Raw genomic sequence first — 13,219 nt, 5'->3', positions numbered from 1 at the left:
GTAATAACTGTCCCCATATAGGCATTTCCACCTGTTAGAGGACAGGCACATGTCTGTGTGAGTTGTATTCTGACACGTAAAACAATTTGCTCTTGTTAGGTGTAGGTCACCTTGGAGAAACAATGTAACAGTTAACAACATGCTTCAAGCCCAAAAAAGAAAGAGAAAGCTTGAAAAGAAACGTAAGCTGATTTAGCCTTAATTCCTTTGGGTATAAGAGGGAGGGGAAAGTAAACACAAGCAGGCTTTTCAAGATTCTGTTGCCATTGCACTTTCAGGATTAGGCGGCCTAGAAATCGATTTAATAAATAAATCAATAAAGTAGAGCTTGATCAGTCTTGAGCAGTCCCTTTTCCTGATTTGGCCACCTTGAAGAGCTGACACCAAATGTGGTGGTGGACAATAAAGATGTGCAATATTAAGGTTTGGCCACAATAATATCCAAACTTAATTTCAAATAAATAACCTAAATTGTAAATAAAAACAAATAAATAAAAAATTGTAATCTTTAATGTGATAAAGGAAATACTTTTTCTATTAAAAAAAGCAATCATATTGAATTACATGTAAATAAAACTTCTTTGTTCTACTCCTTTTCATATGAAATACCTGGCCTATCATTCAAAATTTAAAGATGCCTTTCACCAAAGAAAAAGACGTGCTCATTGGCCCGCTTTCTCATAGCAACAGAAGAGTAAGGCAGCTGAAGATACATCCATGTTTTGGACTGGGATTTTCTCTTTCTCTCCTTTCCTTCCTTCCTTCTTCTACCAAGTCATTAATTGTCTAGTGCTTCTGAATTCTCGCACTGTCTACCAGAACAGACTCTAGCTTCCTTCTTTATAGTCCTTCCATGCATGCATACCTTTTTAAGTGTTCTGAATCACCCTCCCATCTTTCTCTGTCTGCTTCAAACCTTCATGGGTGCCTGGAATCGAGCTGGTTAGAACAAGCTACTTATCTCTCCATCCCATCTCTAAAAGTCACACAAGCCAAGCATTAAACAGAGGCTCACAGCTTAAATCCACTGACATTAGTGGCTCCTCATTAGTTTTCTAGGGCAGTGTTTCCCAACCTTGGCAACTTGAAGATGTCCGGACTTCAACTCCCAGAATTCCCCAACCAGTCCGGACATCTTCAAGTTTCTAAGTCCGGACATCTTCAAGTTGCTAAGGTTGAGAAACACTGTTCTAGGGGACTATTGACACTGTAGGATTTTTGCAGTAAGCAACTCAACTCCAAGTGTCTTTTAATCCCATCCCAGAACAGAGCAGTTTCACCCTGTGGATTTCTGCTGAATTGAAAGGGAAGAAATCGGTTCTTGGATATCCCATCGGTCAGAGATAGAAGGCATCAGATTAATTTACAAATGTTAATGTATTGGACCATTTGCAGATCCAAGGCACTGAACCTCTATGCAAGTAAAGTAAACAGACAAGAAATCCTAAAATAAAAATCACAGAGCAACTTTCTTAACCCCAATTTTGTCTTGATATGTTCCAGTACAGTACATTCTAAAAAAAAAAGTGAAATGGAGATGTGCAGCAATGAAAGAGCCACAATCTGGACTGGACTTCATGAGAGGAATTCATTGCACTGATTGCCCTTGGCTTCAGATTCAGAATGGAGTTCTGTTATATACTTCCTGATGAAGCCCTCCATTGAGATATGATGCAGCCTTCGGGGGGGAGGGTGTAGGGTTTTATTTTGGGGTTACAAAATATGTGTTCGGTAATTGTATGCAGGGTATTTGAAAGTGAACCAAAGTAAAGTAGGAAGTGAGTCCTACTTATGGTTACCTATTTTATAAAATCTTGTTTTCTGTTTTCATATTTGCGTAGTGGACTCTATGCTCAGTTTTATTTTTCAGTGGGTTACAAATATTAATTTTAGCTGTAACGAAGAAACTACAAAATTCATCTTCTTTAAACTGAGGTTTATGTTATGGCATCTACGCTGGCTTGGGCATGTCATGAGAATGGCTGATGGTCGGATTCCGAAAGATCTCCTGTATGGAGAATTAGTGCAGGGAAAGCTCCCCACAGGGAGACCACAGCTGCGATATAAGGATATCTGTAAGAGGGACCTAAAGGCCTTGGGAATGGACATTAACAGCTGGAAATCTTGACCTCTGATCGTTCAACTTGGAGGCTAAAGACGCAGCATGGCCTTCTCCAATTCGAAGAGACACCTGTTCGGTAGGCTGAGGCAAAGAGACAGCCCCGGAACCAGCGAAATCTGGGGGCTGGGCAGGGGACAGAATGTATCTGCCCTCAGTGTGGAAGGGATTGACACTCCCGAATTGGACTTTTTAGCCACATCAGATGCTGCGTTAGGGCCTCTTTCCAAAGCATGATGCCATAGTCTTTTGAGACTGAAGGATGCCAATGAATTGTTTTAAATACTGATTAATTGTACATGTATGCTATTGCAATCTTAAAACAAAAGCTTGTCATTTTTATATTACCCACTAGATATCAAACAATGGTACAAACAGAGAAAGTGAACACACCCATGTAAGTACTATAATCTTACCTCATCGCTGTGGGTGATATATATAGCTTCGTTGGCAGATGTTCCGAATACACATGCTTTTCGAATAGTTGCCATTTCTTGAGGTGAAAGCAATGTAAATATAGGCCACTTCCCAACCTCCATTATAACTTTGCTGGAGTTATGAATGTTATTTTATCTGTCATTTGAAATGGTTTCACAGTATTCTCTGGGGAAAAAGAGAATCCATTCTTATTCAAGTATGAATAAAGTCCATTTCTGTGGTGGGGTCTTTCATGGGTGTCATGATGATCTTAGGGCTGCCCAAAATGTTATTAGACAGAGGGTCCAAAGAGGGAGGGGGAAATAATTAAAATAAATGGGTAAATAACTTCTTGTTTCTTTTTTGCTCATCATTAAAGTCTCATGTCTGAAAAGTTTTTGCCTACCACATTTTGCATCAATTGGTGCAATATCCTTGTATTACAGTACATACGTACATAAATTCACAAAGATAACTGTCAATTAATCATCAATATCTATGACTCTAAATCTATCGCCATTTGGTGGGGAAAATGTATAAGCTAGCGGAAAAAAGTGGATGTGGTAGAATAGTGCATGAAACTCGCTGTCAGGCAAAAATTCTGAAACAAGAGCCAAATTTTGATTCTGTTTGGGTAAACGTAAGAACTGTATTCTCTACCCAGATCCTACTGACTTGGCACCTCCCTTGTGTTTAACTTCATCTCCTGAAGCATTTTGATCTAAACTAGAAGATAAGCAGTCACACAGCCTGCCTTGCCGGAAGTTCATTGAAGCCAACTCACAGAAGGAAACTGATTATAACAAACAAATTTTGCCAGGACAAAGTGTTGCAGTGCTACGTATGACACCGTAATGAATTTGTCAAAAAGTACACTTGTATATGTGAGATTACAAGTAATACAAATTAGGACATTCATTTTGATAAGTAGCATACATGATTTTTCTGCCTGCCCCTGCAAAAAATGCCAGGGATTCTTTCACAGCACCAAGATTTTTAACAAAAAGAAATCGTTTTACAATCTTTTTCCCAATAGGTGGAAGAAGTGGGATTTGATAAGGGGGAATTTCTAAATTAAGTCACTTTATCTGATCTGATGATTTCTTGCCCAACTTACATCATCACCCTTCTGTAATTACAAAAACCTATTATTAACAATGCCCCTCTCTCAGAGAAAGCACCCTTGTAGTGCCCCTAATATTAATCTTGAACTAATTTATTTTTCCCCCATTTATTTTGAGGCTTAATTTTGTTCCTTGCATTTGCTGCATGTATGTAAAAATCTGAAAAAAAAAGAGCAATGTTGCTCATATCACTTGCAGGAAATCAGGAACTTGCAACTATCAATGCATCATTCACAGTTATAGCTTCTTGGTACCAGCATTTTTTCAAGCTACATTCTAAAAAGTATTACAGTCCTAGATAAAACTCTAACACTACTGAATCTTTCCAGCATCTTAAGTGCTAATATAAGTCACAATAAACCTATTACAAAAACATTAAAGGAAATAGATATACAATATGAATATTAAAAGGTAGACATAACAGAAATAGAGGATCAGTACTATAGAGGTTTCTGAATGCTTAACATGGCACAGTCAGAAATAATTTATCAGCACATTCACAATCTACAAATATTGTGCAGAATAACAATAAAACATCAGCATATTAAACAATTGGGAAAGCTTAAGTCTCATTTAAATATTTGGAGGCATGAAGTAAGAAATGCTCAGAACTCAGGATGCACAAACGCATCAGGACATCAACAAAAAACCTGGCAGGATTTTTTTTCTCCTTCAGAAAGTTGCTGTTTTATAACAAGTTAAGGCTTCTGCTTAGAAGATGAGAAGTGTATTTCTCATTCAGTAACTCACATCTCCCAGTATATTTTGCTTGGTTATACAGGAAAGCAAGTCCAGGAAATGTATGATAAGAACAAATATATATTATTTCCTAGCTTTCTGAGCAAGCTATTAACCACGATGCTCTTTTTTCTCAGTTGGGAGAGGTTCACAGACGTTCTATTCTCTGGGAAGGTCCAGGGAAGGCACCCCATTCGCAGTTCGTGGCTCCCGATTAACGTTGCCAATGCTGGGTTTTTAAACTCAGATCTGAGTTTTTCAATGTCTGTCTGGGTTTCTAGGGTTTTGTTTTTTTTTACTTTAAAAATGCAAGTTGTTCTATACTTACATTATGTTGTACGTATTAAATAGGTAAAAATAATGTAGTTCAAAACTGGTTTATTGTGGGAAGGGGAGGGGGATAATCTGGGTCTTTTGTGTAGAGCCTGGGTTTGAGAACGAAATCTTGAGAGGTTTGTTTCTTAAGAAAACCCAGCTGGTGTCCGTGTCCCGGACCTCCCGATTGTCCACCCCTCCCCGAAGACTCGAGCCAACCCGGAAGAGACCGAGGCGTGTGCTGTGTATTTTCCAAACTGCAGCCATCGAATCCTCCCTCCTCCCTCCGCTCTTTCCCCTCTATACGCAAGAGCCAGACGCTCCCGTTATTCCTCCACCTACATGCGTAACAAGATAGGAGAAAAGAGGCCAACCTGGTCTTTCTGCAGGAAGTCACCGAAGAAAAACAGGGGCAGCTGCCAGTCCTTCTCAAGAGCAGCCCCCCCACTTCCCAGTTGCTGGCAAGGCAAGGAAATCGTCGGAACCAGCTCAGCGCAGGGCGGCCCAATAGCAGGGAGCGGCTTCGCTAGGCGTGAAGAGAAGAAGTGGGCGGAGGCTCCTTCGGCGCCTCTTTTAAACCAGGAGCGGAGACCCCCACGCCTCTCCACACCTGTTGCAGATTTTGCAAGCGCGGACTCTGCCGAGCCGCCCTGGGGCTAGCAGGAAGCGGAGAAGCAAAGGCACTGACCCACCACGAGCGCATGCGCAATGCGTGAGATTGATAATGCTTGCGTCTTTTCTTGCGCGTTTTTCTGCATTCTCTCTTCTGATTCGCTCTGGTGAAGCTAGAGAAAGACTAGGCAGAAACATTTATTTTCGTGCTTTTAGTTTTCCTGATTCTTTTTTTAAAAAGCAAAGTAGGTTGTCTAGTAAATCTGGGCTGTAATGTTGCGGACAGCGCTAGCTGGCCAAAAATCATGAAGCTTTTGTTATCACTTTACAACACTGCCATCTAGTGGTTGCCTGGAGTTTTGCAGTCCAGATCTGATAGCACTCTCATTCCCCCACCCCCGATCCGCCCCGGTTTTCCCATGAGAGAAATCATTTTGCGGGATGGGGGAACCGACGGCGGAGAGGCAACAGCTGCGTTCAAATCGTTTGCCTTTTCACTTATTTCTGCTCTGATCGAAGAAAAATAATGCAACAGGTCTACAAAGTCAAAAGAAGCATTTCTATAATAGAACTCATTTTAGAGAAAAAGACTACTCTAGTTTCTCACAATGCACTGAAAAAAACCTAGTTGTTTGAATCGTGGCTTGTTGAATAAACCACATTTGATTGGCGTATGTAGGATAGATGATTTAAAAAGTTGTCCTGAATAAGCATATTCTGCTTAGGAGAGCTTCATATTAATATTTCACAGGTGGCTCTATTTTAATTGTAGGGCATACCCACAGATTGGAGTGGAAAGAAACAGATTTTTGCTAGCCCATTAACCCAGCGCTGTTGACAGCAAATATGCCCTGAACTTTGGGCATCTGGGAGCAACTATGCAAAAGCTACCTATCTCCACTGCCTCCTCACTCGCTTAATCAGATTTTCCTTTCACTTGAAGATGCTGGAAAGACATTTTCAATGGTTGCTGTACTACTAATAAAACGTTTTCTTAAAAGGCTTGGTTGATATTACGTTGAGAGTTGAGAACTTTCTGGCTGCCTTGTGTAAATAATAGTTTCTCTCCCCCCCTTTCTTCAAATTACAGTTTGTTTCGGCCTCTATGTTGTTCTGCTGCTTCGTGTGTGTGTGTGTGTGTGTGTGTGTGTGTGTGTGTGTGTTTGTGTGTGTGTTTGTATGTGTGTATTTTTACATGCTTTTGAACTGCTAGGTTGGCAGAAGCTGGGACAAGTAACTCACTCACTCCATTACATATATATTAGGGATGCAATGGCACAGTGGCTAAGACGCTGAACTTGTCAATCAGAAAGATCAGCAGTTTGGTGGTTCAAACCCCTAGTACCATGTAATGGAGTGAGTTACTTGTCCCAGCTTCTGCCAACCTAGCAGTTCAAAAGCATGTAAAAATGCAAGTAGAAAAATAGGAACCACCTTTGGTGGGAAGGTAACAGCGTTCCGTACGCCTTCGGCATTTAGTCATGCCAGCCACATGACCACGGAGACATCTTTGGATAGTGCTGGCTCTTTGGCTTTGAAACAGAGATGAGCACTGACCCTTAGGGGAACTGCCATACATACATAAATAATCTCATAAATCAGTAAAATGATAGGATAAATAAATGACTATTTTAAATATGTATTTCTCAATGTATCTCTCTAGAGAAACATGTATTTCTGCATTTATCTATTATGGCCATAGAGTAAAATTTGAGAAAGGATGTTTTCTCTGATGCTGCTACATACCTGCATTATGGTCTTTTCACAGCCAGATAACATTTTTGTATTGTTGAAGTTTTAGAACCTAATTATTTTATTGCTATTTTATTAGAGATACCATATATATATGCTTCTAAATTATTTTGTCTGTTAATTTGTAACCTTGAATTGTATGTCACAGAGCAACAGTTTTTGAACCAAGACACCTCAAATGAGCCCCATTACAGAATGCCATGACCCATGACTCCCATGGGACTGAAATTTGGGGACGTTGTGGCAGATTCAGGCTGCACTGCTGCTGCTTCAATGCCACATCATTATTTCCAAAGCTCCCTGGTAGCTTCGTGCAATCAATGGAGAAGCCAGCAGGAAGCTGAAAGTTGATCAGGCTTGCCAATGCTCCCGGACAGCTTCCTAGTGGTTGCCACTGACTTAACTTTATGCACCCTCTGCAATCCACATGGTACCTCCTGCACACCACCATATACCCAAAAGCCTTCCCTAACCTCCATGGCATCCTCTTGTGCACACTCATGCACACTTCCTGATCCATACTGTGGTCCCATGCAGTCTCCCCAATTTGTGTAGCACTTCCAATGGATCTTGCGTGTCCTCCCATAAGAGGCACCATGCTAGTCAGGAAGTGGGTCCTCCATGTGGGTTGGGGAGGGTGCATGAAAGTGCAAGGGGTTAGATGAGAGGGGGCACACAGGTTGGGAAGGGTGGATGGGGATTCACAAGAGGAGCTGTGCAGGTCAAGGAGATTGCACAGGGATACAGCTCTGGTTGGGGAAGGTGTGGGGGTATGTGAGGATGCCTGAGACTCACAACATGATTAGGGAGGATGTACAAATTTTAGGTAAAGGAACATCTCTGAAATAAATGACTCAATATATCATAGAATATTTATCTGTAGTTCTTATTTGTGGTGCCATTCTCTGTATTGACCTTTTATTGTTTTTATATTATCTTGGCACTGTTTAATATCACCTTTAGATTGTTTTATAGCTTTAAAATACTTAATATAATAATGCATTATATTTAATACATTGATAATACAATATATTGAATACATTAATTTAAACAATGGTCTGACAATGGTCTCCGAGTGACTTAATTCACTTCCTTGATCCAATTATGGGAATTGAGGTCTTGCCGTTATTTTCTGTCTTCATTGTAGAAAAATGAAACACTTGGGGATTTTTGAGACATTGGGGTAGCAAGATCAGTTCTTACATCTCCTGGATGTCTTGAATCTTCTGCTAGGATTACTTTCTTGCTGTTTTTTAAAGTTTTATGTGCACACACACATATACACAAAACCCCAGTGCATTTCCCAGATAACTTGTTTAACCATGTTAAACAACTGACCCACTTCAGGGAATTGTCTCAATACTCCCTTGACAGATCCAGCTGTCACTCTAAAGCTGCCATCACTGATGTTCACACAAGGCATTGGTTGGTCCCTTGCAATGGTGTTTTGTTGTTTCCCAGCCACAGCAATCACCAACATTGTAATCATGCCATGGCCAGATCTAGCTGGCTCTAGTCAAGTGAAATTGTATGGTAGGGCAGATACAAGATACCCTCCCATCCTTGTGTTGGGGAAGAGAGTTGATTTGCTTAAAGGTGCTGGAGAATTGGCTTCCTGCCTCTCCAGGTTGAGATGCAGAGACAGAATCCGAGCCAAGTAAAAAGGCAACACGCGACCAAATAATCCTCTTTATTCTGCTGGTCTATGATATAGTATTGACTCAAGAAAATAGGTGAGATAATTTAATGGTATTGTGTGAGATCCAGTTTGGTGTGGTGTAGTAGTTAAGGCTAGAAAAGAGGACACCATGGCTTCTAGTCCTGCCTTTGGCATGAAAGCTGGCTGGGCAATCTTGGCTAATTACTTACTCTCAGCCCTAAAGAGGAGTGGGGCAAACCACTTCCCAAAAACTTTCCCCAGAAAACCACAAGCAATTGCAAGGAGTCAAACCTGACTCAAAAGCAGGAAAAACAAAACAAAACTAAAGTATCATAGGCAGACTTGCTAAGCAAAACTGCTCATTCAAAAATTGAAAGGTGGTCATTTCCAGTGATAGTTTTTTTTACTACCAAGAAATCTTCCTTTAGAACAGTGGTCCCCAACCCCCGGTCCGCGGACCGGTGCCGGGCCGTGGAGTACCTGGCACCGGGCCGCGCAGCGGCCGGGGGCCATGATCGCTGCAGCGGCCGGAGGCCATATTTGCAACTTTGTAGTCCTCATGAACGCGCCCTTTCTCTGCCCCCCCCGCCGCCCCAGATGTGCGGGGCTGGGGGGGCGAGGGGAGGCCCGATCTCCCCCCCCGCCCTCTTGCTCTGCTCGCCCCGTGAGGGAAGGGGCGGCGGCGGCGGCCTCGGCCTCGGCCCGAACTTGGGATGCTGCTGGCGGAGGCTGCCTGGGAGATGAAACTTTGTCCGCGGACTCACCCGGCCCGCCTGCCCCGTGGAATGACGAGGGGGGGGCAGGAGGGGGCGGCGGTGCTGCATTTTCCTCCCAAGGAGAAACTAAGGTTGCGGGGGGGAGGGGCGCAGCGCGGCCGTTTCGGGGGAACTTGGGGAGCTTTGCCGTTCCGAGAGGCGCTTCGCACGCAGCCCCACCCAGGTGGGAGATGTTTTCCTCCACCGAGGCGGGGAGGGGGGGCTTTACGTAAGACTCGCGGCGCAGCTCTGCCCCCCCTCCTGGAGTGTCACCTGCCTCCCGCCCCTCCCCTCCGCCGCAGCGCTTTTTGTGTCAGGCCGGCGGGGCTCTCGGGGGCCCTTCGGCCGCAGCCCGCATTCTCCCCCTCTTCCCTTCATGGAGCGCGGCGCGGAGGCCCACCCCCTCGGAAGCAGCCGGCCTCCGCCGCGCCAGCCGCCCGCCCGCCCGAAGTAGGACACAGGGCCATCTTTTTCCCCCGCCGAACTGCAGCGAGGAAAAAGGGCTGCCCGAGCGAGCGGATCGCGGGGTCGGTTCCCCCTCCCTTCCCCCGACGGCCAAGGAGGAGGAGGCGGAGCGGCCTCGTGGGCTGTCGGCCTTGGCGTGAAGGAAGCCCCCCCCCGCCCTGCGGAACGCGCGCCCAGGATGGCCGCCTTCCCACCCGCCGGTCCGGAAGGCCGAGGGAGGCTCGTCTGACTGGTCCGCGGCGATAAAAAGGTTGGGGACCACTGCTTTAGAATATAGCACTTCTAGACATGTGTCATAGGACTTGGTTTCCAGCCAAGTCCTGTTTTCTCCTCTAAACATGTTCCAGATGACAGTATCCTTAAGTTATGGTGGCTAAAACCTCATAAATACAGAAGAAAACAGTTCCTATGATCTGGATGTTTCTTGGTAATGTGTCTTAAGATTTTGCTAGCTTATTTCAGATTTTTAAATCCTTTTTGCCTGTTCTGCTCCGAAATCAGGTTTTTATCCTCTTATATCTGGTAATTTTTAATTCCTGGTATGCAAATTCAAGAGTTAATTTATGTTAAATCTAATATGGTTAGTTTTGGCCCCACCCTCATTCTTTAAGGTTTTTGAAGCCTAAGTTTGTCTTCTTTGGATTTGTTTACCCCTTCTAGGTTTGTTGACTCCCCAGAGCAAGAAATCCACTTTTACAGTCTCATCTTTGTCAAGACATGGAGCAGCTGAAGCTCCAGGACAAAGCCCAGAAGGACTTTACTCGGCCGTCCTGCCAAGCTGATGCAGAGCCATTTATTTCAGTTGCTAAGGTTAATTGTTTAAGTACTTGTTGACCTACCTAAGAGTTGTAATTTTGCTACCATGTTTTCCCCAAAATAAGACAGGGTCTTATTTTCTTTTGCCCCACGAAATATGGCCTTGGCCTTATTATAGGGGAGGGCTATTATTTTCTGGGGCAGGTGAGAAGCGAGGCACGCCTTTTACCTTTCCAGTTAGTTCCATCGCGTTCCTCGCCGTTGTGCTCAGGGAAGCGGCTGGTAAAAAAAAAAAAAAAAACTTTTCGCGAGTTCAAACTTCTTGAAGTCATGAGAAGGGTATTTTTTAACCTGGGGCTTCCCTGAACACAATGGCGAGGAACGCGACGGAGCTGGAAAGATAAGAGGCGTGCCTCGCGGTCCAATACCACCCACCTCGCCCCAATGGTAAAGGCAACCTGCCTGGTTCCCTTCCCCGCCATCCCTTTAGCGAGGGGTGACAGGTGGGGGAGGGAGAAGCGAGGCCTGCCTCTTACCTTTCCAGGTCCGTTGCGTTCCTCGCCCTTTCTCCCATTGAATCCTCCTGTAAAAAACAACCTCATGAGTTCAACTCGCGAGGTTTTTTTACAAGGGATGCAATGAGCGAAAGGGCAAGAAATGCAATGGACCTGGAAAGGTAAGAGGTGCACCTCATGACCCAATACCGGCCACCTCGCCCCAATCGTAAAAGCAGCCTGCCTGGTTCCCTTCCCCGCCGTCCCTTTAGCAAGGGGTGGCAGGTGGGGGGGAGAAGTGAGGCCAGCCTCTTACCTATCTAGGTCTATTGCGTTCCTCACCCTTTCGCCCATTGAATCACCTTGTAAAAAAAACCTCATGAGTTCAACTTGCGAGGTTTTTTTACAAGGAGCTTCAATGGACAAAAGGGTGAGGAATGCAGCGGAGCTGTCAGTCTGGTAGCACTAGGATGTGCGTCTTGCTTCTCCCCCCCCCCGCCACCCCTCACTAAAGGGACGGTGGGGAAGGGAACCAGGCAGGCTGCCTTTACCATTGGGGTGGGCGGTGTTTTTTTGCGCGAGAAGAAACAGGCGGGAGGGGTGGTCACATTGCTGGATTGCCGCTGTTTTTGTGGCGGGCTCTTTTTGTGTAGGAGGGAAGGGCGGGAGATGGAAGCACTTTGCTTCACTTACCGCTGTTTTTGCAGCAGGCTCTTTTTGCGTGGGAGGGAAGGGCGGGAGGTGGAAGCACTTTGCTTTGCCTGCTGTTGTTTTTGCGGCAAGCCCTCTTTTTGCCCCGCAAGCTGTACCGGTAGGTGGTACAGTGGTAATGTTGGGGACCGGTTGCGCATGTGCTTAAATAGTTGGGGCGGGCTTATTTTTTGGGGAGGGCTTATTGCACATGCTCTGAAAAGCCCGATTGGGCTTATTAGCAGGGCATGTCTTATTTCCGGGGAAACACGGTATCTTGTCAACACAAATGTAGTGGAAAATTTTTAAATGAAATCATAATTTCACATAATCAATACTTGATTTACTAAAAATAGGCACAGCATATCAATCAACGCATTAATTTCCGGAGATTACTAAATCAGTTGTTCAAGATTTTATTCCCTCAGGTTTTGTTGTCAGTCTTAATCAGAAGCTCTCAGAAGTACATTTGTGGTTCATTACATGGTAATTTTTTTCTGTAGGAAACATAATCCAAGAGATCACTAAACCTTAAATTAGCATTGTACACATTTGCTTTTTAGATAAAATTGAACTAATTTTCTCTAGCAGATGCAAGATTTTCTTCAAGCGAACAGGAAAGAGGGAATCCTCTCCAGAAGATGCTCCAGGTTTTTGGAGAAAATGGGTGGAAAAAAAATTCAAGAAGAGAAAAATTGCCTCCTTCCTCTTCCATTAGCCTTAAGAAAGGAATTACTAAAAGGATGCTACTTTTTTCCATTGAAGATTTTACAAATCTTTGTATTTAGGATTCAACTTAAAGAGGAAACATAGAAAGACAAAGTGTAAATTATCACAAAAAGAAACAAAGGTTTATAAAAATAGAAAGAAATATTTTGTCCTTCAAAAAGTTATTACTCAAAGGAAAACCCTACTGTATAATGTGATTAATAAATTTGTAAATATTTTCAATGTTTATTCATTATCTCCACTGAGAGATTCAGTAGTTGATCATAACCAATAATTGGTTTGCTAGTTTATAGAATTATTGCAACTTCTTGCAGTCAAATATTGCAATCACTTTATTAAAATGTCTTTTAGCATTTTAAAACTCAGAACCAAAAATAATTGTAATATACTGGTTTGCATTCTTCAGCTACATACAGCTACAAGTCTGTGCTCAAATCTCCAGATGACCACTAGAAGGCAGAAAAAGTAGCAAAAACTCAGTCTTAACATTTCAGATTGTCCAGAAGCTAGGCCCATAAGACGTTATGATCTGTTTTCTGTCTCTGTAGTAACCTTTAACTCAGTCACAGCACATATTTATATCCTACCTTTAC

At 43.5% G+C, this 13,219-nt stretch overlaps 1 protein-coding gene and 1 long non-coding RNA gene across 2 annotated transcripts in view; one reads left to right on the top strand and one right to left on the bottom strand.

The window, feature by feature from the left end:
• RCBTB1 (RCC1 and BTB domain containing protein 1) overlaps nt 1-5,400 on the bottom strand; it is a 25,757-nt gene extending 20,357 nt beyond the window's left edge. Inside the window, exons 1-2 of the mRNA XM_032213343.1 lie at nt 5,088-5,400; nt 2,536-2,722 (exon numbers count right to left, since the gene is read on the bottom strand). Coding sequence (XP_032069234.1) covers nt 2,536-2,658 — 123 coding nt within the window. The 5' untranslated portion in view covers nt 2,659-2,722; nt 5,088-5,400. The remainder of the gene's footprint in view (nt 1-2,535; nt 2,723-5,087) is intronic.
• Nucleotides 5,344-13,219, top strand: LOC116505877. The gene is made up of 3 exons (XR_004254981.1): nt 5,344-5,425; nt 10,618-10,767; nt 12,486-13,219. It is a non-coding gene; the product is annotated as an uncharacterized LOC116505877 (long non-coding RNA).

The sequence above is a fragment of the Thamnophis elegans genome, chromosome 3, assembly GCF_009769535.1.
Source record: "Thamnophis elegans isolate rThaEle1 chromosome 3, rThaEle1.pri, whole genome shotgun sequence".
Lineage (NCBI taxonomy): Eukaryota > Metazoa > Chordata > Lepidosauria > Squamata > Colubridae > Thamnophis > Thamnophis elegans.
The sequence above is the reverse complement of the archived record's forward strand: the minus strand, read 5'-3'. Positions and strand labels throughout refer to the sequence as shown.